Source organism: Vicia villosa, linkage group LG4 (genome assembly GCF_029867415.1).
Source record: "Vicia villosa cultivar HV-30 ecotype Madison, WI linkage group LG4, Vvil1.0, whole genome shotgun sequence".
Lineage (NCBI taxonomy): Eukaryota > Viridiplantae > Streptophyta > Magnoliopsida > Fabales > Fabaceae > Vicia > Vicia villosa.
Genome location: NC_081183.1, coordinates 35,878,583 through 35,900,898, shown reverse-complemented (window position 1 = coordinate 35,900,898; position 22,316 = coordinate 35,878,583). Strand labels below are relative to the sequence as shown.

The 22,316-nt window shown below is 38.1% G+C and overlaps 1 protein-coding gene across 1 annotated transcript; it reads left to right on the top strand.

The window, feature by feature from the left end:
- Nucleotides 1-20,954: 20,954 nt before the first annotated feature.
- On the top strand, nt 20,955-21,941 carry LOC131597063 (uncharacterized). Its single transcript, XM_058869777.1, has one exon. The coding sequence runs from the start codon at nt 20,955-20,957 to the stop codon at nt 21,939-21,941; it is 987 nt and encodes a 328-aa protein (XP_058725760.1).
- Nucleotides 21,942-22,316: the final 375 nt, after the last annotated feature.

Genomic DNA, 22,316 nt, shown 5'->3' with positions numbered 1-22,316 from the left:
CTAAAAGTTTTCCCGTACGAGGGAAGAGATCACGGAGACTAGTCACGACTAGACTCGATCAAAAGACATAATCACGAAGATGTTGACGCTTGCGAAGCATAAGAATTACATTAATCCCTCAGGCCACAGGCGGGGTGTAACTCTTCAAGAGTGGCAATCGTTCGAATTACCACACACCAAGTATGGTTATTCAAACGATTGAAAAAATGAGATGGGTTGAATGCCCACCCTCATTTGCACTCTAATTTACACGCAACACACGGGAAATAACCTCGGAGACAACAATTCTGACAAAGAAAGACAGGAGAGAGAAGATAAGATTTCTTTTGGGGATTGAGAATACCAGGTATTGGCACCGTGGCATGAGGAGATTTGTAATGTAGTAGCAGATATCAATCGGAGTTTGTAAGGACAATATTTTATGTGGGGAAGTATCGTTGTCCTGATTGAGGGCTGATTTGTATTATCTGGCTTATGCTTTGTATGCATGTTTGAATTTTTCTATGGCGTAATGATCCGCTTTGACGGATATGCTACGCTTTTGAGGATGCAATGCTATATGCAATGGGTTCTATATGCAAGAGTGCCAAATAAAGGCGTTAGTGAGATAGAGAAGCATGATCATTGGGGTCCGTTGCTTGTTGTCTTGAGCTATCAATATGAATCGGTGTTGGAAACCTTATAGTATCAAAGATCATTGGCAAATGCACTGAGGACTGAAATGTAGCTTCGTTGGGGAGGAAGTGACTTCATCTGACTTTCCCTACATCTTGAATCGCTTGGGGATGGTGAGCTTGAGGAGATTCCCTCGATTCACCATGTTGAGGATGAGAAATTCAGATAAGGTGATCAGGTTGAGGAAGTGGAACAAATCCCATGAGAAATAAACTCATGTGTTTGGGGAGAAACCAAAGTTCCAGGAGAAATAAACTCCTATGATCGGGGAGAGCAATACAACTCAGAAAATTGTGCCCCAAGATTCGTGAACTACGAAGGATTTTTCCCCAAAGGATCCTTGGAGAGATTTGTCAAATCTCGACGTAACTGCCCCAGATTTGTTGAACTCAAGAGAGATTCCTCGACTTGATTGCCCCAGATTGATCAAAGCTTGAATGGGTGCCTCAGTTGACACAGTCTTCACACAACTTGCCCCTTGGAGTAATCAGCCTTTGAAGTGAACGGCTCATGGAATCGATCAACTTTTTCTGCAGTCGTTCATTGTTTGATCTTCCTTGATGTCAAGTGTTTATTCACAAGTAAAAGATATTTGTTTTGAAGATGATAATCTTAATGCAATGCTTATGCTAGCTTCGAGATCAAAGTTATTAAAACAAAGTTGTGACATTCAGTGTTTGAATTATTTGTCATATCGATATCAACATAAATGGTAAGCAAACATCTAGGAGTCAGTTTTACACAATCTTGCTTTTGAAATAAACCCTGCTTCAATTAGGTCTTTTAAGGGTTGTAACGTGGCCTGGTTCACGGTTTTAGAAAGAAAAGATTTAAGGCTCAAAGTCTAACCTAACCCACCCATTCTTCGTGATGTTCTCCAGTCCTAAGTTCAACTTAACCTGATACGAGCGTTCATCCTTCAAGAGGAGTTTGAGATGATTGAGGAACCAATGAAGTCTTCTTGGACATAGCAGTCACTCACTTTCTTCTTTGGCGCCTGATCACACGACTCTGTTCTTTTGATGAGGATCTTTATGTTGTAATCCTCGTTTTTCGCTTCTGCCTTGCTTTTTCCTTTTTTGTTTCCCTAAATTTTGCCTGGACAAATTCTTTTGAATTTTATTTTGGAGTCCAGCGGGATGCCCTAATTTTTGCCTAAGTCACTTGTTTTCAAGTTGTTGACTTAGCGGGCTCTTCTTCTTTTCTTTTTCTTTTACTTTATTATTTTTTTTGAACAAGTCGTGTGATCCTGAATCTCTGATTTGCGGGAGGTGATTGTGACTGCCTCATTCTTTGGTTGATGAGGGATTACCATTGTGGTATTGTCATCTCTTGACCTCTTGATGGAATACGGATAACCATTGCAGTTTTGACATTCCTCAACCTTTTAAAAGATAACCATTCTTGTATCCTTGGATGCACACTCCTGATGAATTTTGATTGCTCGATCGGGTTAATTGAACGCTACCATGCCCCTGGGTTAAATGTGAGGTTTTTTTTTTGTATAGAAAAGAAACTCCTACTTCAAGGCTCAAAGGGGTTAACTATGGTCTATCTCCCTTATATCTCCAGTGTTTGGGGATTTGAAACAATGCCTGTACATCCTCAGCGGGGTTTTATTCAAAAGCACATGATTAAAGATTTTTGCAATTATTATTTTTTTCATCATTCTCCTTTTGATATTTTTTTTTTTTGCTTAAACCAGAGTTTGATATCGATAGACAGAAATATATGAGTGAACACGAATGGATTGATTCGAAACTAGCATATGCAATGCATTTTTATTTTCATTTAAAAACAAACAAATTTTACATGGAAGAAACATTTAACAAAACAAGGAAAATTACAAGTGAAATGCAGAAATGAATTGATGATTTCCATAGTTGAGGAGGCTTGACTCCGTCTGGACTTGTTGATCTTGAATACTTTTTGCGGTTCTTTTCAAACACTTCAGGTTACTTCGAAAGAAAACTCCAACGAATTCACCCAAGAATTGTAAACTTTTGCCTTACTTTAGGGATTCGAGCAATGCAAGTGATGCAATGCTCAAGATAAGAGTACGTCTTGCTTATCCCTCGTGCGGGAGCCCCAAGCATAGTTGCTAGAGTAGTAATTACCATCATAAATGGAAAGGATCTTGTATGATCATCAAACTCAAGAGAGCTACTTGTGGTGAAGCAGACCCAATACTAGAATCCTAACCAATTGAAGTTCCGACAAACGGGGAAGCAACTTGAGAATGAAAAGCATTGTGTAGAACGCTCTTAATTACCACATGGAAAAGGAATCTGACAAAGTCACCCCAGAATTTGTAATGCTATAAGGGATTCGAGCAATGCAAATGGCGCAATGCTCAAGATAGACCAGGTCTTGCTTATCCCTCGATCGGGAGCCCCATGAACCCTTCAATTTATGTGAAGACCATTTGGAGTGAATGATATCGCTTTGGAGTCAATGAGATCTTGAACTTTGTGTTTCAAAATATTACAATCCTCAGTTGAATGTCCAGATGTCCCAGAATGGTACTCACACTTTGCATTTAAGTCATATCCTTGAGGAATTGGTGTTGGAGGGGGCTTAGCCTCCCTTAGTTCGATCAAGGATTCCTGGAGTAGACGAGGGAGCAGCTGACTATAAGTCATAGGAATCGGGTCAATCTTTCTTGGTGGTCTTCTCGGCCTTCGTGGACCTTGTTGTTGGTAATTTTTGTGATAGTTAAGAACATGAACCTGAGGATAAGCAGGGAGCTCCTCTTCTCCATTCTCTGGGGTTGCATTTGTTTCACTTTTCTCTTCTTCAGTGAATTCAGGAACATTGACCATATCTTGGATTTTACCCATCTTTAAAGCATTTTCAATTCGTTCTCCTACGACAACCAAACTTGAGAATTCGGAGGAAGCACACCCAATCATCATGTTCAGATAGGGATCTTTCAGAGTATTCATGAACATGTCTACAAGCTCTTGTTCCAAAAGAGGAGGTTGGACTCTGGAAGCTAATTCTCTCCATCTTTGTGCATACTCTTTGAAAGACTCATCAACCTTCTGAGTTAAACTTTGGAGTTGTAGTCTAGTAGGAGCCATGTCACTGTTGTATTTGTAGTGCTTGAGAAAAGCCTCTGCTAGTTCATCCCACGTGCGGACATGGGTTCGTTCAAGTCGTGTATACCATTCAAGGGATGCCCCACTGAGGCTATCCTGAAAGAAGTGCATTAGAAGCTTGTCATTTTCTGCATACGGTGCCATCTTGTTGCAGAATGCCTTGATGTGACTCATCGGACAAGTGGTACCCTTGTATTTCTCAAAACTGGGGACTTTGAACTTAGCAGGAATCTTGATATCAGGCACTAGGCACAAATCAATAGCATTCAAACCAGAGGAGCCTCGACCTTCTAAGGCCTTCAATCTTTCTTCTAGGAGATGGAATTTCCTCTCATTTTCCTCGATTGGGAATTTGAAAGCTTCAAGTTCAGAATCGTTCTCATGATGTGAATCCTCCTTATTTGGAACTTCCACGGGCACAGGTTTTGATCCCCCATTAGCAACAGTAGTTGGAGTACCATTAGCCAACTTAGCAACACTTTGCCTAAGCTCTTCTTGCCCTTGAACAACAACATGGAGAGTCTCAAAGAGTTGGGTCATCCTTTCTCCCATAGTATCCAAGTCCTTACGAAGTTCAGCCTGATTCTGTTCAAGACGGTCCATGATTCTCTTCTGATTAATCCTCGTATGCTACAGATGTAGGGAAGTCAAATTTGTTGATGAAGCAGAAATCTGAAGAAGGGACCCCAATTAGCTTCTGATAAGGAACCATGAAATGTATGATGATATGAATGCAATGTTTCATTTCCGAGGAATCCTAAAGTCTTTTCACACATTCTTTCTTTTATTCTTTTTTGAAACCAAAGCTTTTCCTTTTTTTTTTTGTATAGAATATCTTTTCTTTTCTTTTTTGCTTTTTCTTTTTTTTTCTTTTCATTTCTTTTTTGGAAATAGACTTTAGAATTCCTCACAAATGAAGTGGATAAAACGATGATGTTATGCAATGCAAAAGCATGGGATCAAAGTCCATATAATCTTGGTAACCACCGCACAATCCCCTGAATAACTGATGTGAAACCTCTATACAGGCCAAATGTCACAGGATCAAAGGTTCGACACCTTTTTAGAATACCAGAATATAAAGCACCATGAGAACAGACCAAATAAAGGTCCGGCCTCAACTCTGAAGAAGCAATGGTATGTAGGAGTCAAGGTTTCCTGTCCCGCCCCAATCTCACGGGTATGAAGTCTAGACACGGACAAGTGGTCCCTAATGGTCACTAGGGTCTACAGTTCCCATGGGGTACAAAGTGTTTGAGGCAACAAGCGTGCCAGACACAGTGTTCCATGAAAGAACCTCGCCCAGTTGTGGTACCCCATGTTGAACTCGATCGTAGCAAGGGCCACGGGAGTCAACATGAGCATCCACGCTAATCCTATGTGTCACTTGGCCTGGGTAGTGGGCCTTTTACCTCACAAAACATCCCACCCATCCTGCAAAACAGAACAGAAGACCCCAAGGAACACAGAATATAATCCATATGCATGATGTGCAAACAGAAATAAACATGATATGCAAGCAGAAAGTAAACATGCAAACATATATACAAGATATAGACATAAAGCAAATAAACACCCAGTAAATAAACAAACAAACTCAGGCTAGGATCGACTCACTAAGGATGGACCAGCAACAGGTCTAGCAACATCCCCAGCAGAGTCGCCAGCTGTCGCACGCTCGCGAAAAATGAACAGAGTCGCCACCAATATATTTATCCCATAAGGGAAAGGGATATCAGGAAACCTAACAAAGGAAGGAACAGGGTCTTGCGACCAGAGAATCAAGGTACGGGAGTCGGTTACGCAAGGGGAAGGTATTAGCACCCCTCGCGCCCATCGTACTCGATGGTATCCACCTATGTTTGTTTCTATCTAAAGGGTGTGTACTATGTCTATGTCTATATGCGAATGCATGCAAAAAGAAGTACGGGGAAAAGAAGGAAATATTTACAAATGTGCTCGTTCAAGCCCCGCGACTTGATGCCTACGTATCCCTTTCAGGAATCAGAGCGCCGTAGTTCGGCTAACGTTTTTTGTTTGTTTTTGTGTTTTTTTAGTTGGGCGGAGTTAACGCTCGCGCTCTTGCATAAGGGGACAACCTAGGATGCAATGGAGCGGAGATAACAATGCCCTTAAGAAAGGAGAGAGAGAGAGTTTGAGTGTTTCGAGGAAATCCCTAAAGCAAGGGAAACTCGAGTTACTCTATGGTTTGTGTTTTTTAGAAGTTGGGAACTTACGCCCGAATGGAACCCTAAAGCAAGGGAGATCCAAGCACTCGAACGTTCCCTAAAGCAAGGGACGTTCAAGCTTCCATTCCCTTTTTAAGAATTTTCACTTTGATTATTAGTGTTTTTTAGTGTTTTCTTTGTAATTTTTTAAGGGAATTTTATTTGAATATTTTTTGGATGTTTTAATGTTGTAAAAGAAAAAGAAACTAGCCTAAGTATGAAGGGAATTTCTACCTAATGTTATCATGGTTTCTACCTAAGGTTAGGAATAGAAGAAAAAGAAAATAAAGATCACAGTTAGAAGTGGAAATGAAGAGTGCTACAATGGTACAATGTTATACACAAGCATGAAGTAGCAAGTCAAAAACATAGTACAAAATGAATTAAAAATACTACTATTTTTTATATTGATTTTTATGAGAGAAATCGAATTACAACTCAAGTAAAAAGACTAAAAACAAATAGCCTAAAAACTAATATTTTTTATGAACATTTTTATGTCAAAAGTTTGTATTAATGTCAAAAAATTAAGAGGAAGAAAATTAGCATTTTATTGTCTAAAGAATAATGGGAAAAATCTAAGAAGTAAACCTAAATTCTACTAGTTTTAAATGGAGCCAGGGGGGTGAAAGTTGAATATTGTGGTGCATGAGTAATTATAGGCGCTGGGTCCAATCAATAGCCCAACAGTTTTTTTGTTCAGATTGTTTGGCAAAAAAATGAGTTACAATGGGCCACGGGGAGGTGCATGTTGAATTATTGATGTACTAGCGACTATAGCGCAGGCCCACGTAGTAATGGCCCAAGGCTGTTTTTGTAGAATTTTTGTTCGGCAGAAATGGCGTAACGGGCCAAAGGGGGTGAGAAAGCATTTTCGGCCCAGGGTTATTATTGTGTAGTAACAGATTTTTTGAAAGAGATAGGCCGGGGGGTGCGGACAGTAATCCGCATGGTTATGGCCCATGGTTTGTTGAGTTTGATCCAATTGTTTATCATTTTTATTATTAGAATTTTATATTGAATTAAAAAAATGAATTAAATAGAAACTAAAAAAATAATAGGAATGAAAGGGGGATTAGGGTTTTATTACTTGTGACCCCTGAGCTTCCCACGTTCTCCTTTCTTGCTCAAACAAACTCGCGGCGGCGATACTCTTCCCACGACGATGATAGCTCCTCCGCCACCGTGAAGCAACCTCTTCGCCTACGCTCTCATTCGTCTATCGATTCAATCTTTCGCTTCGCTTATTCTTCGGCCTCAACATCGAATCGTTCTGAGTCACACTCTCATCGGATGAAGATTCACGACAACGATGATGAAGCGCCGTTGTTGAAGATCTGTAAGAAGCGGTTGTGATGCGATGAAGAGTCGTGGTGGTGAGAATTGAGCGACGAAGACCGATTCTGGCGATTGATGACGAATTCCGCGGTGATTTTGTGGTCAGTTTTCCTTGCTACAACCTTTTCCTTCATATATTTTCTTAAGAATCTCTTCTTCCGCTGAACTGTGCCCCGGTTCTTGTTTTTGAATTCTGAATGATTTGCTATCGTTGTTGTTGCTACATGATGATGATTCTGTTAAGGATTTTCTGGAGATTGGATAGGAGATTGAGGTGCTGTGAAGGTGAGGTATGAAGGTTGTTCTCTCAGTTACGAAGCTGTGTGCGGAGATTGAGCAGATGAAGATGGCTGCGATTTTGAGAAGGTGATGAAGATGAAGAAATTGAAGAGAGGGATGAAGGTGATGATGATGGATTATGGTGGTGGAAGTGGAGAGAGGGAGTGAAGAAGTGAAGAAGAATGAAGATGAAGTTGATTGTGGAGAGCCTTGATCAGAGTGGTGGCTGAAGATTATATAGAGGTTCAAAGGTTAGCTCTTCCCTCACTGATTTTTCTGTTACTCACTTCTGATTTTCTGTTAAGAGAACTTGCTGAGCTGGCTTATTCGGTTAGGTTAGTTACAATAGGTTGTTAGAACAGTTAGGTGGTTATATTTCTGTTTCTACTGGTTAGTTATTGACTGTGAGTTTGTTAGGGAATTTTGTTATGTGTTTTGAAGTTGGTTAGAAATGGTTTAAAAGTTAGTTATATGGCAGTTGGAGGTTAGTTATGTTTCTGTTGTGATTCTGTTATGTGGTTTGTAGTTGGTTAAAGTGGTTAGAGTTTGTAATGGTACTGAACTTGATATGGATGATGAAATGATGTTTACTTTTCTTGTTGACTGAATGTAACTGGTGTATGTTGGATTTTGTAATGTTAAGGGTGATGTGTATACTGTAGGTTCTTTTGAACTGATGCTAGATTAGCTATGCGATTTTGAAGTGAGCTTATTTGTGAAGAAAAAATTGGTTAACTGAAGCAAAACAGAATTGACTAACTGGTTTAGAGGGTCAGGGTTGCTGTTTGGTTCTAGGTGACTTGAAGTGTATTAGGAAACAGGATTTTTCATGGTTTTGAATTCTGATTGTGAGTTCTAACATGGTGATGAATGAGAATTGGTATGATGCACTTCTCTTCCTTGTAACAGTCATGATGCATATAACTTATCTTTTATGGAAATTGTCTTGAACTGGTCATGAACATGTTCATGGCAGGAGAGTGATATTTTTCTGCTTCTTTCTCTTTTTTCATTGAGTTTCCTGCATGGTTAGATTGATGAACGGTCAGGCCTGAGATTCTTTCGAAAACTGGACTTGTGAATGCAAGTTATGTGAAGTAACTTGACAGGTTGCTTGTGTTGTAGGTTTGCAGGTGGTTATTGTGTATGGTAGTTTATATTTTGGATGAGTGTTTAAATAGGAACAAATGATGCTGATATGATTTCTTTGTTTTTTGATTCAATGGATGAGCTGATTTACTGTTGCGGCTGTTTGAATTGTTATGTTTTTTGTTTAATGCAGGGCTGGCAGCATGTTGTTCTTGCAGAATTTGGGTGCATTGGAGACTACATGAAGTTTGGGAGTGGTGATGCACATGGTGCGGACCTGGTGGGATGAAGATGACACCAGCAAGATGAATTTTGGATGACATTAGAAAGTATACTATGATGGGAAGGCTTGATGATCACAAGATTGAAAGCTCAACTATAAAATAGGTTTAGGAGGAATATGAGCCAAAGTCAAAGTCCCTGGTCAATGGTCAACGGTTGACAAAAAGTCAACTGTTGCTCTTTTGTGTATTTTTTGTAAATGAATTTTAAACAATGTGATTCTTCTTTGGACATTTGAACCTTTGTAATGAATTTTTGTTGGTGTAATGATAGACTTGGATGATAATGATTGAACATGAGAATTTTTGTAATGAAGTAATGGTAGGTGTGTGTATAGTGAATGTGTTTTGAACTTGTAGTGATGCTGCTTGAATTTTATGTATATACAGGTACATGATGCAGCAGGTTTATTTGAGTTTGTTTTTTTGTGTTTGTACAGCCAGTTAGTATGCATACTTTGTCTACCAATGTGAACATGGTCCCTTGTAACTTGCGGTAGCCTTCTTTTTGGTTAATGTTGAATGAGTTTTGGCTTATTTGTGAGCTCATGTGGATGGTACGAACATGTTTGGTTATGAATGTATGGCTGTATGTCAATGGTTTTCTTTTTTGATTCATAATGGATATGGTGATGTATATGGTTCAGGTTCTTGGTATGTAGCAAATGGACTCGAACATGGCTTGAAGTTTGAAGACAGAATGGCGCATTCGAAGAAGACTTTGACGCATTTTCTTATGTAATTCTCTTTGTAACAGTGAATGTAATGATCTTTTAGCTTGAATTTGTAAATGATGTAGGCTTTTTGTAAAGAATGAGCTTGTAATGGAATTTGAAATGTAACGTTTTTTCTCATACTTCCAAATAAAGTTTGAATTATCTCTTTCCCTTTTAATGGAAACTAAGATGTTCCAACATTCAGATTCAAACTCCCATCCGGGTGAATTGCCCTGTAAGTAGAGGATAGATACAACCTTCAATGAATCAATGTACTCGGTTGAGAATTAATCCATGCTTGCAATTTGCAAGAGACCGATATTCATGAACAAAAAGCCCTGATTCCATATTTCAACCAACTTGTCTATAGTAGGAACCTTAAACCAGTAAGAACTCAATTCACCAGAGGATTTTTGACCCCATGCTTTTAGATGCTTATTTAATGAATGAATGCGATGTCATGTTAATGCCCTAATGGGGTATGCAGATGAATGCGAAGTTTAAGCCAGTTAGAAATTAAAGGGTAGGACAAATTTGGGGTATGACAGCTACTAGCATCAGATGGTGTCAGTATCTGTCTCTCCTTTCAGGTTCTAATTCCAAACTCAAGTATCAAGCATACCAAGCTACTGATTCCAGGGGCAAGTATATTCCCGCAAGCGAAAGACCATATATGGTTAAAAGTGTTTTCCAATAGCAAGTACTCAAATACATGGGGCAATGAAAAGTTGAAATCTCTGGGAATCTTCCCCACAGAGCAGTTTTCATAATATATCCCCGCATAGCAAACCTTAAGAAGTTATCTTCAAGCGATCTCTTCCCAACAGAGACTTGGTGCCCCAATGGAGTTTATACCTCCGACATTGTCGGTTCTCCGACACAATCTTGTTCTCCAGCATGGTTTATTCAAACTCGCTATTTCCATTAAAGTTAACGCTCGCAGTAGAAACGTGTCAGATAGTATATCAAAAGACTATTCTCCTCTCTTGTCCCTAGAATACATCAGGATTAGATCACTCGAGTTGCTCTCATCCCCAAGCGAAAGTCGAAAATCCCCAGCTGGATATTCTCGAATGGAAGACAGGAATTTTCAACACAATCATCTTGTCATTATCACCAGCACAAAGATTTATTTTCTCGACTAGCAATATGCTTCGACTATATAGTCCATCCCTGCAATCATTCATAATGTACACATAACATTCAGCATTCTCATTTATTTCGAGAACCTCATCACACAATACATGCATTATGACATTGCATAAAGTAAATTTTGCCTTTTCAGGTCATTTCACAATCAAAAGAACATGATCATTCAAATACGGTGCAGAGACGACCGTATCAACGATTTAATTTTAACGCTCATTCAAGACACAAATACAATTTTGATGCTTCATTTCGGGTCTTTCTCTAAAGATAATTCAGAAACAATCAAAGAATTTCTTATCCTTTCTAGGAGCCTTTCTATGTAGTCTTTTCTAAGACCTTTCTTATCCTGTCTAGGAACCTTTCTAGGTAGTCTTCTCTAAGACGTTTCTTATTCTTTCTAGGAACCTTTCTAGGTAGTCTTCTCTAAGACGTTTCTCATCCATTCCAGGAACCTTTCTAGGTAGTCTTGTTTAAGACATATCATATCCTTTCTAGGAACCTTTCTAGGTAGTCTTTTATAAGACGTTTCTTATCCTTTCTAGGAACCTTTCTAGGTAGTCTTTTCTAAGACGTTTCTTATCCTTTCTAGGAACCTTTCTAGGTAGTCTTGTTTAAGACATATCATATCCTTTCTAGGAGCCTTTCTAGGTATTCTTGTTTAAGACGTATCATACCCTTCTAGATAGTCTTCTCTAAGACATATCTCAACCTTTCTAGGTAATCTTCTTCAACATATTTATCCAACATTTTCTAAGACATCTACTACCCTTTCAAGGAGTTTCTCAGTTAATCTTCTACAAGACACTTCTTCCCGAACTTTGTTTAAAGCCTAATCTCTTTTACATCAGTCAATGATCTATCCTATTCAGGAACCTCTCCAGGTAGTCTTCTGTAAAGACGTTACATCATTTTGATGAATCTCCCCTTTATATACAATCAATGTATATGATTCAGTCTAAAAAGCATCTGCTTTAGACAAACACCTAGATGGCATCTTTTAAGCCCATCCCCAACAATACTCTCTGAGCATCTAAATGGCATCTTTAAGCCCATCTCAGATAACTTTCCGCCAACATCCGAATGGCATCTTTAAGCCCGGATGCCGGAAAAAGTCCCTGCTTCAGCTAGGGCAAATTCCTGGGCATTCTAGTGTTCAATCCTCTTCTACCTTCAGATTCCGACAGGCACACAAGCCAATCTACATCCTCAGGTATAAGAAGATTGAAAAGGGGCAGATGTCATACCCCAAAATTTTCCCATCATATTTCAAGATATTTTGATCCATCTGACTTTCAAATTCTCTAGCACTGAGGATTAGGCTCACTTACCTGTCTCCTAAGCAACAAGCCTCCAACTAGGGTTTTCTCTTTTCTCTAGGAGAAAGTCAACCCAACTTTGACTGATCATATCTCTCTCATACTTCATCATAAATTTCCCAACCAAAGCTCATTCTCAAGGAAATTCAGTTCTCTACAACTTTGATGTTGGGCCCGAGGTCAAGAAATGCTTCCGCATAAGAGATATGAGCCAAGACATTACAGGTGCTCAAAATGTCAACAAGAAGGCATCTTTTTTTCAAAAGCTCATGACTTGGGCATGGAAGACTCAACTAAGATGAAACCAAAAAAAGCCTATAAAGGACATATTGAGCTTTCTAAAAAGTCTTATAGCATCCTCATACGATCAAAATTGGAGGAGTTATGAATTGTGCAAGTTAGCCAAAGTTTGAGGACTACGTAAGGGTTATTTCGAGTAATATTAAGATTATTCACTAATGGGCCTACCATTTGAATGCTAAATTGGCCCATGACCTTAAAGAAGGACCTTAAACCCAACGTTCTATTTTTATGATATTTATTTTAAATTTATTTATTTAAATATAAAATAAATTATTAAAAATATGAGATAAAGGGATTAAATAATATGGCATTCAAGCCTTTCTAGAAAGCTAAATATTTGGTCTTGGCAAGCAAGGAATCGTGAGAAATTGGATGGAAATCTAATCAAGACCAAAATAGCAACATTCCATATGAACTTAAAATCAAATCTCAATCATGGCAAAATAAAAAGATTTGATCCAATTTTGATAAACCTAATTCAGTCTCATATATATGCATAAGGATTGGCTGCTTCAGAAATGCTATTCAGCTTCAACGAAACCGTGACACCAAGTAAGAGAGCACAAGTGTTTGGGGAACGAATGAAGCCATTCTAGGGATTCAAAAGGAATTTTCGGCACCCTCTGAAGCAAATACCACCATCATAGACGTCCAAGGCATCGCATATCATCACCATTGCGTTTACAGTTCGTTCATCGTTTTTTTCCGATTATAGGCATTCACGCGTCATAAATCATGTATGAATATTTATTCGTGATTATGAATGTGTTTCGAATTTTGCTGTGCTGTTTGATTTGTGTTTAATCGCAGGTTGAAGGTTACACCATGTTTAAGCTTTCCAAGCTTTGATTTGGGGATTTTTTATTATAAGCTGAATCAACCTAAATTAATAGGCATATCGTGCTTAAGAAGCGATTTAAATTTGAACCTCATAATTAATTATGATTTATACATGGTATTTGGTGAGTTTGGATGTTTGAAGGAATTAATCGTGGAGAACTCATAGCAAAAAACGCAGGATCAAATGGAGAAGATCCTCGCATGTTCTGTTTCAATTTTTGAATAAAATGCTTTGTTATGTTTTCATATTTAGCGTGCGTGATAGCAACAACGATCAGGCAGTGGCGCAGCGGTTAAAGACAAGTCCAAAGGCATAGTGTACAGTGGGGTGGGTTCGATTCCTGTCGACTGCACGTAATTTTTATGATATTTTCATAATCACTTCTCCTGCAAATCCAGTGCATGCAGCTCGTCCGGATTTATGGTGTGTGTTGCACCCCAAAATTTGCCCTCTTTATTTGACCTATAAGTTATTAATTACATTTATTTCGTCATTCAAAAGTTGAAGAAAAGCAATAAAGAGTTCTTGAGGTTTTAAGGAAGTGCGGTGTGAAATATGGTTCAAACAGTGGAAATACGAGAAAATTCACAAGTGATATGAGCTGAATTCTTGCATGGCCCCGACTGTTTCGACGATATCTACAACTTTTGTGTTTGGCTCGGAAGCCAGTTCTTTGAGGAAAGTGGTCGAATTGGCAAATTACTTGGTTTTTTATAAAGAAAAGAGTGCTGAATGTAGGGTTTCGGATCTCGGAAAATTCATATATCCTAATCCGCTAGTCTGATTCGCTTGAAAATTTAACTAGAGCTCCATGCCATCATTACCAAGATTTCATATGTTTGGACCGTCGACCGATTATGCACCGAAAATTCTCAGCATTTTAAGTATCGTCGCGTCGTTTCGGTAAAAAGTGTGATTTCAAGTATGTTGCACCGAGTTCGAAAATTCATAACTTCTTCGATTTTTATCGTATGAAGCCCATTCTGGCGGCATTCTCTTGGAAATTTCGTTAGCTTCGATTCTTCGTCACACGTTCATGTTTGGATTTTGAGCCGAAGATAGAGTTTTATCGAGTTCTTTGAGCGGTACGCACAAAATTCTGCACAGTCGCGCCAGTTGGACCGACGGTTCTCGTCATTCAAACGCGCGTAATTTCTTCAACGCTTGTCGGATTGAGATGATTCTGGCGGCTACGATCTACAACTTTAGTCATCTTCGAGTTGACGTCGGTCCCGCTCTCAAAATTCGCACCGGTTCGCGTTTCCTTGAAAACGAGCAAAAAAGAGATAATTAAGGGCGTTTTGGATATTTCGCTACCTCCGCTATATAAGTCATTTTTCTTCACAAACTCTCATAACTTCACTTCACCCAAAATAATCAAAAACACTTTCTCTCATTTCTCTCGAATCAAAACCACAAATTCTATCAAACTTTCATCAATCTTCATGAACATTCATTGATTTTCATCAAATTCAAGAACAACATGAATTGAAGATCAAGATCTCGAGTTCGCATCCTTTTGTCTCCTATATTCGCACGCGCCTCTCTCTCTCTCTCTCTCTCTCTCTCTCTCATCTCTTGGATCTCATTCGTGTTCGCGTCGTGTTCGCATTCGTGTTCATCCAATCTCATTCTCGTCGCTTGATCCGGTAAATTCACTACAAACCTTGCTAGATCATTGATTTTGTTGCTTATTTCGACATTGATCATGATGATTTTTGATTGCGAATGATGGATCTATAATAATTGATGATGATAATTGTTTGTTGATTGAATGATTTGTGTTGATCTTGATTATTTGAGTGAATTCGAGATTTACCAGTGAATAGTTGTTGATGATATATTGATAATGCTCTATGAATTAAATATATGCACACAAAGTGTTTGACGATTTGATTATGAGAGTTGTGATGATTTGATAATATTGAGTTGTTGTGAATTAAGGTGCATGTGGATGAATTTTAGAAGTAGGACTTGTTTGGTTCAATTTTAGAATGTGAATTTCAACTTAAGCATGATAATTGGTGTTGACATGAGAGGTTATAACCATGAGCATGATGCTGAATTTTTGAGGTTGGTTCTTGTTGTTGTTGTGCTTGATGATAATGATTGAAGTTGAATATACTTGGTGCACAAATGTGAGTTTAATGTGGAGAATTGTAATGGTTACACTCTTGAAAATCATGATTCTATGTTATCTTTGCTCTTGCCAATAATATAATTTGATGTGTCAATTTCCATGAGTCATTTCTTGGTGTTTGTATGTGTTTTCTATGCATTACGGGACTGCTTTAGCAGCATTTTTAGTGCAGTATTTTAAATTTAGCATTTGTTGTTATGTTCACTACTTTTAACTCTTGAAAAACATAGAAACTAAAGAGATTTTGGCCTAGAGTTTTGGTGTATTTGTTTAGTGTTTATTCAAGGTGATAATAAAGTTTGTTTGCATGTTAATTGTTGCTCTTACTTGCTGGAAATTTCTGCTATGCTTTGCTTGTGGCTTTTTTCCCAATTTTTCCATAACGCGCGCGGTGTGTCGGCTTTACTTCAAAATGACATAACTCTTGAACCGTGTGGACTTTTCGCGAATGTAAATAATGTTTTTCATACGTAATAATTTTTTCGGAGCTGTTTGTACAATTTATTTTCGATTTCGGCCGACTTTTTTTACCGTTTTCGCTACTGCCCCTGTTCCGAAAGTCGCGCTTCTGGGCCGATTTTGTAAATTCTGATTGCATATTTGACTTCTTTAGCACGTTTTAACCTTGCAATAAAATTTTGGTTTAATTCCGACAAGTTTAGTTTTTATCGTTTTTACCCGATTTCGCCGTTTCGATGTACCGTTTGACTTGTAAATGCTTGTTTTGGTTTCCATATTTTTATTGTATATATTTGGTTTACTTTTGACTGCTATCTCATGTTGCTATTTTGTTTTCATGTAGTTTATGCTTAAAAGTGTATTAATTGTTCAATTCTCGCTTAAAACGGTATACTTTTGCTTCTAATGATGTCTTGACTACTTGTGGGTGTTTGTTGTTGGTTCCGACGCTATTTTGTATATATTTTCTTATGCGCATTGTTGCTGTCCCATTTGGGTTTTGATTTGATTTCGCCGTATTTTCATTTTCTACTCCGTATTTCATTTTCGGTTTAGTTTATAATACAATGACGCAATTCCGATTGCGAATTTTTGTTATCTCTAACTTGTGTTCTAGTGTGCAAGGCATTTGGATAGTCACCAATCGACGCTCATTGCTTGAGTGTTCCGCTTTATTTGCGGGACACGATTTCATTCACTCGCATCGTGTTCTCATCGTGGAGACACGTTCCTATTACTTTATATCTGCTTGTTTGGTTTGCTTGTTCCTCTTGCAGGTGTATTGTGATTATGCTCGACGCGTATGTCGACCTTTGTGTGCTTTCATGGCTAATCGGTGTGCTGACCACTTGCTTTTGCTTTGCTAGCTCGCTCGCGGGATCCTTTAGTTTCTTTGCTCACTTCGCTACAGTTTACAAATCATCATCCATTTGGTATTGATCCCGTTTCATTTTATTTTTTCTCGCACTTTATCGCTTTCTCGCATCATCCTTTAACATGAGAAGTAGGACCTAGACATGCATCTGGCCAAGCCCTCGAAAGAGGCTCTGTTTTTGTTGGTGTGTTTATATTTGTGCTTTGCGGCAGGGAGTCACGGTGTAATAAGTCCTATATGGCACTCCGTTAAGTCCTCATGGAAGGCACGCGGAAAGGGTTAGCAATCAACCCCCGCCTAGTCTCATCGAGTCTGTTCAGTATGCGCACGCTGCGTGTTGCTCGCTTTTGAACCTGCACAAGATCTTGTTATTGAGTATGTCAGGAAAAGGGTTCATGCAACCGGCCCCCACATTTCCTATAGCTCGCGTCGCTCGACGTTGATGCTCGGTGTACGCACGCACCGTTTTCCTTTCAAATCCGTGACGGCTTGGTTGCTAAGAGGGATCCGCTCCTCTTGTCTATGGCCCGATCATTTTCGCGAGGTCTAATGCTTGGTTGACTCGGGTGATTCGCTCCCCTTGGCTATGGCGGTACCGCTTTTCTACTATTTGGCTAGTGCCAGTAGTTTGTTTGCTTTACGAGCGGAGCTCGTTTGTGTGATACTCTTGTTTTGCTTTCCCTTTTCCTCGTAGGTTGCTAGTTTAGTTTAGACTTGTACCCTTTGTATGATAACATTAGGTAGCGAGCTTTCCCCTTTAGCTTAGGTCTTCCTCATGCATTCTTTAAAACACAAACCACACTCTTTGATTTTCTTTTCTTAAGAGCTTGTTATTTCTGCTCCATTCTCAAGCATAAGTCTCCAAAGGTCGAGCAGCGGAGTGTGAATGTAACTCGTTCACCTAAAAAACACAAAACAAACAGAAACTAGTTAGCCGAGCTACGGTACCTCTGATTCCTCAAAAAGGATACGTAGGCAGCGGGGTAGGGCCCGTGCGAGTATAACTCTTTCTTTTCCCTACATTCTGCATTCATTTTAGTCCAGATTAGCGTAGATTTGTTACACACCCATAGTTTTAGACACAAGCGTGGATACCATCGAGTACGATGGGCGCGTGGGGTGCTAATACCTTCCCCTCGCATAACCGACTCCCTTACCTTTTTTCTCTGGTCGTGAGACCGTTGTTTTGTTTTGTGGTTTGCTGGCATTCCCTTCCTTTTCAGGATAAATATGTTAGTGGCGACACTATTGATTTTTGCGGTAGCGACAGTGTGCTCGCAGATCTCAACCATCAAACTCCCTTGATAATTAATCCAACGCACAGGAACGTGCAATCCCGCCATGCACCTTCACAGGTTCTCCACACCTGATCCATAGAGCTAAGTTTTCTTTTCTTTTTCTAAATTCTTTTTATTTTTTCTTTTATTCTAACTGGTTTTATTTTCTTTTCAACTACCAAACCTTTTTTTCGATCCTTTTTAAAATTCTTTTAAATCAACAATTTTATTTTAATAATTAATTTAAAATAGATAATAATTAGCTTATTAATTTCTATTAGATTAGTTTATTATATTTTATTAAAACTAATTAGAATAATTAATTTAATTAACTTAGTTTTAATTTAGGTTTTGATTAATAATCTTAATTTAGGTTTTAATTAATAATTTTAATATAGGCAAATAAATTAGGGTTTATAAAAAAGAATTTAATCAGGATTAGCTAATTTTAAAATTAATTAGGTAAAAAATCAATAATTAATTTTTGGGTTTGTTAGCCTTGATTCATTTAGAAACCTTAGTAGCCTTAGGTTTTTAGGTAGATGTCGTCCATTAATTTAGTGTCTTTTTCTCATAAAACCCTCATTCCCTAAAAATCAGGGTTTACCCTGAATGTTTTTAAAACCTTTTGCCTTTTTTTGAAACCTCTTTTATTTTTTATCAATACCTTTTATTTTCCTTTTGCTTTACTATTCTATAATTCTTGATTTATAATGCACTAACTTTTCTCTTCTTCATTCGTCATTTTCAGGGTTGATCAAGGAACGATGAAGGCTCAAGATGTGTAAATTAATTATTATTCTCTCTTATTTTCTGCCTTTATTTTTCTGTCACCCTATAAGGGTTTTATTGTAATAGATTAGGTTTATTTTTCCGCCTTTTAATTTCCCCCATCCCCGCAGGTGTTTATTGTAATAGCGTAGGATTTTAACTGTTTTATTTTCTTCCATTGTTAGTAATCTTAGGGAGTGAAAGCTTTGAACTGAATTAGCATCACTAATTACAAGATAAATATCTGAATTGAAATCACCTGATTGTGCCACACACACACACCTTTAGGGTAATCTCTCTCGTTGCCGGTTGCCTTCTTATTACTGTTGTCTTATTACTGTTGCCTGTTGCCTCTAATTATACTAAAAATAGTCAAGTCCCTCGATTCCGAGGATACCTAAGCAAAACAAATGTTACTCTCAGTTCATCATCATAAGATCATAGTCCATTCGAAGTTGCCTTAACAGTAAATGATCTTGTCCCTCGAAGTTGCCTCGGTAAATAATGATTGTCCCAATTGCTAAGGTATCCTCGCCTGTTGCCTAAATGACTATTCTATCATTCCCTTAGGCTACCTGCCCTCTTTATGGCAAGGTCAGTCTTATGGCGAACGATAATTTCAATGACCCTTTACATCCAATAAAAGGACTTCCTACCCTCTCATGGTATGGATAGCCCTGAAAAGCTAAAAGAACAAAAATTATAAACTTAAGGGTAATTGCTTTTTAATTGCTTTCTCTTTTTCAAATGCAAATTCAAAATTCAAAATCTTTTCCCACTTCTTTTCAAAGTATCTTTTCAAAAAGACTACGCTTATTTACAAGCTAAAGTTCTTCTTCAAAGTTTTTACTATTCACACACGACACTTCAAATATTTTGAAAACAAAAGTGAGCTAAGCAATTAAGAGCCCATGGATAACCATGGACACAAAGGGTGCTTTAAACCTTCCCTTTGTATAACTTACCCCCCGAACTCAATCTCTTTCAAAAAGGTTTTTTTCTGTTCTTTTAGCCTTTCCTAAAAATTGGATAAAATAAAAGTCGGTGGCGACTCTTGCTCACCGCAACATTGCTTGCTTAAATTTAAAGTCAGCAATATAATAATTGTTGTAATATAATAATTGTTGCAATATAATAGAGACTAAAAACGTATTTAATCCTATAATAATTGTTCTGCCACCTATAAAAACTCACATCAATAAGTTTCAAATATATAGTCGTCTCTATACTATATCATAAGTCTTTGGTATGATCTATTGATTGTATGTATTTGATTGCTCATTGATTTGTGATAGAATAAAATAATGACTGAGACATGGAAATACTTTTTTTTTTATAAATTTAATAAATAAAAATGAAGTAATTTTAACAATTAAACTTTAAGTACATTAGTTTTAATACGAGATATAAAATTTAATTTTCATAACTAGAAAATCGAGAAATGGTTAGTTAAAAATGAGGAAAATCCATCACAAATCCTATTTTTTGTTAATTTACAAATTTTATTTATTTACAAATTTTATTTATTTATTTAAACAAACCGAATATCATTCAAATAAATAAATAAAATTTGTAAATTAACAGGATTTGGGATGGATTTTCCTCATTCAAATATCATTCAAATATAATTCTCTTGTATATATTTTATAATGTTTTTATGAATGAATATCATCTCTAACTGTTTACAAATTTCCGAATCAAGAGAATTATAATATATACAAAACATTACCTTTTATTTACTTACCAATCTTATTTTATTCAATCAAATCAAATATAATTCAAATTTTTTCTTGAAGTAAAATAAAAACAAATTTGGACATACTAACAAAACTCAAATTTTTGAACAACGATGGGGGAGACGGCAAGATTTGAAACCTTCCGACCAAAATCAGGGCTGTATCATCGCTTCGACTTCGGTTTAAACTCCTGGTCTTAGGATCAGGGACCTTGTCGAGGAGGTGGTTTTGAGGCTTTCGATTTAGGTTTTGGGGGTGTTTTCAGTTTCGATTTTGGGATCTTCGTTGTTATCTCTCTGTTCGGTTTCGCTAGGTCCTTCTGTTTTTTTCTCTGTTTTTGGTTTGTAGGTCCTTCGTCGGTTTTTTCTTTGCATCTTGAGCATGGGTAGCGGCCTCAATGGCCATGGCAACTGGATGGAGCCAAGAAGGAAACAGTTTAGACATTGGGCTCCGAAATGGGACTCCTTTTCCACTTCGGGATCTCTTAATAGAGTAGATTTTTCTAAATTGTTGTCTCTTTACATTTCTGACTTCCCAGAAATCATCAAAGCGAAGGAGTTGTATGATCTTTTCGGATGCATCGGCAATGTGGTGGAGGTGTCTATAGCCCCAAGAAGGAACAAATCTGGGAAAAGGTTTGGTTTTGCGAGGTTTAGGGATGTTGAAGATGTGAGACGGCTGGAAATCAGCGTGGACAATGTGCAGATAGCGGGTCACAAAATTATGGCTAATATTCCTAGGTTCGAACGGGTCAGACCTACGGTTCACAGGAGGCAGCAAGGTGCTAGGGGTTTTGGGGGAGATTTGGAGGCGGGCGAAAATTCGAAGAGGAAATATGGGTGGGGCTTCAAGGATTCTTCGAATGGTCGTTGGAACAGATCTTTCGTGGAAGTAGTAACCAACAACCAGGAAGACAGGGCGAAGGCCGAGAATGTTGTGGTGTCTTTCTCTATTTCTGAAGTTGATATTCAGAGATATCGGAGAGCTTATGTGGGGAGAGTGGTTCTGCTAGGATCCACTTATCATATTCAAACAAAGCTTGTAATGGAAGGTTGTTTTAACATTAATGTCACACCTCTGGGAGCATCTCTATGTCTGCTAGAAGAAACAGAAGCTGGCACTATTGCGGATCTTGTCGAGGAAGGCGGATTGTGGTGGAGGAATTGTTTCGTGAATGTTGTAAAATGGGAGGAAGGTGTTATGGATGATGAAAGAATAGTGTGGTTGAGGATTTTCGGTGTGCCTATTCATGCTTGGAAGGCTGATTTTTTCCTGGCATTGGCGAATTCAATTGGGAGATTAAAGATGAAGTTGTTCGTCATTTTTCTAGCAAATTCGATGATGAGGGGGACCTTGACACGACACTAGAGGGGATCCCTTTTGATAGCATAAGTGGAGAGAACAAAAGGTGGCTTGAACGGCCTTTTCAAGAAGAAGAGGTTGTGGAAGCTTTAGCGTGTTGTGGGGGATCCAAAAGTCCGGGGCCCAACGGTTATACTTTTCATTTCATCAAGAAATGTTGGTATTTTCTTAGAGTCGACTTCATGCGGTACCTTGCTCATTTTTATATGGGGGGTGAATTGTCCAAGGCGGTGACATCCTCCTTTTTGGCTTTGATTCCGAAATCATCTAATCCATTAGATCTCGATGATTATAGACCTATTTGTTTGGTGGGATGTATGTACAAGGTGATAGCAAAAATTTTGGCGGAAAGGTTGAAACTTGTGTTGGATCCGATTGTTT

Bases quoted from the DNA above. Each gene is read 5' to 3' on its own strand.
- LOC131597063 (XM_058869777.1), top strand. From the start codon at position 20,955: ATGGGTAGCGGCCTCAATGGCCATGGCAACTGGATGGAGCCAAGAAGG.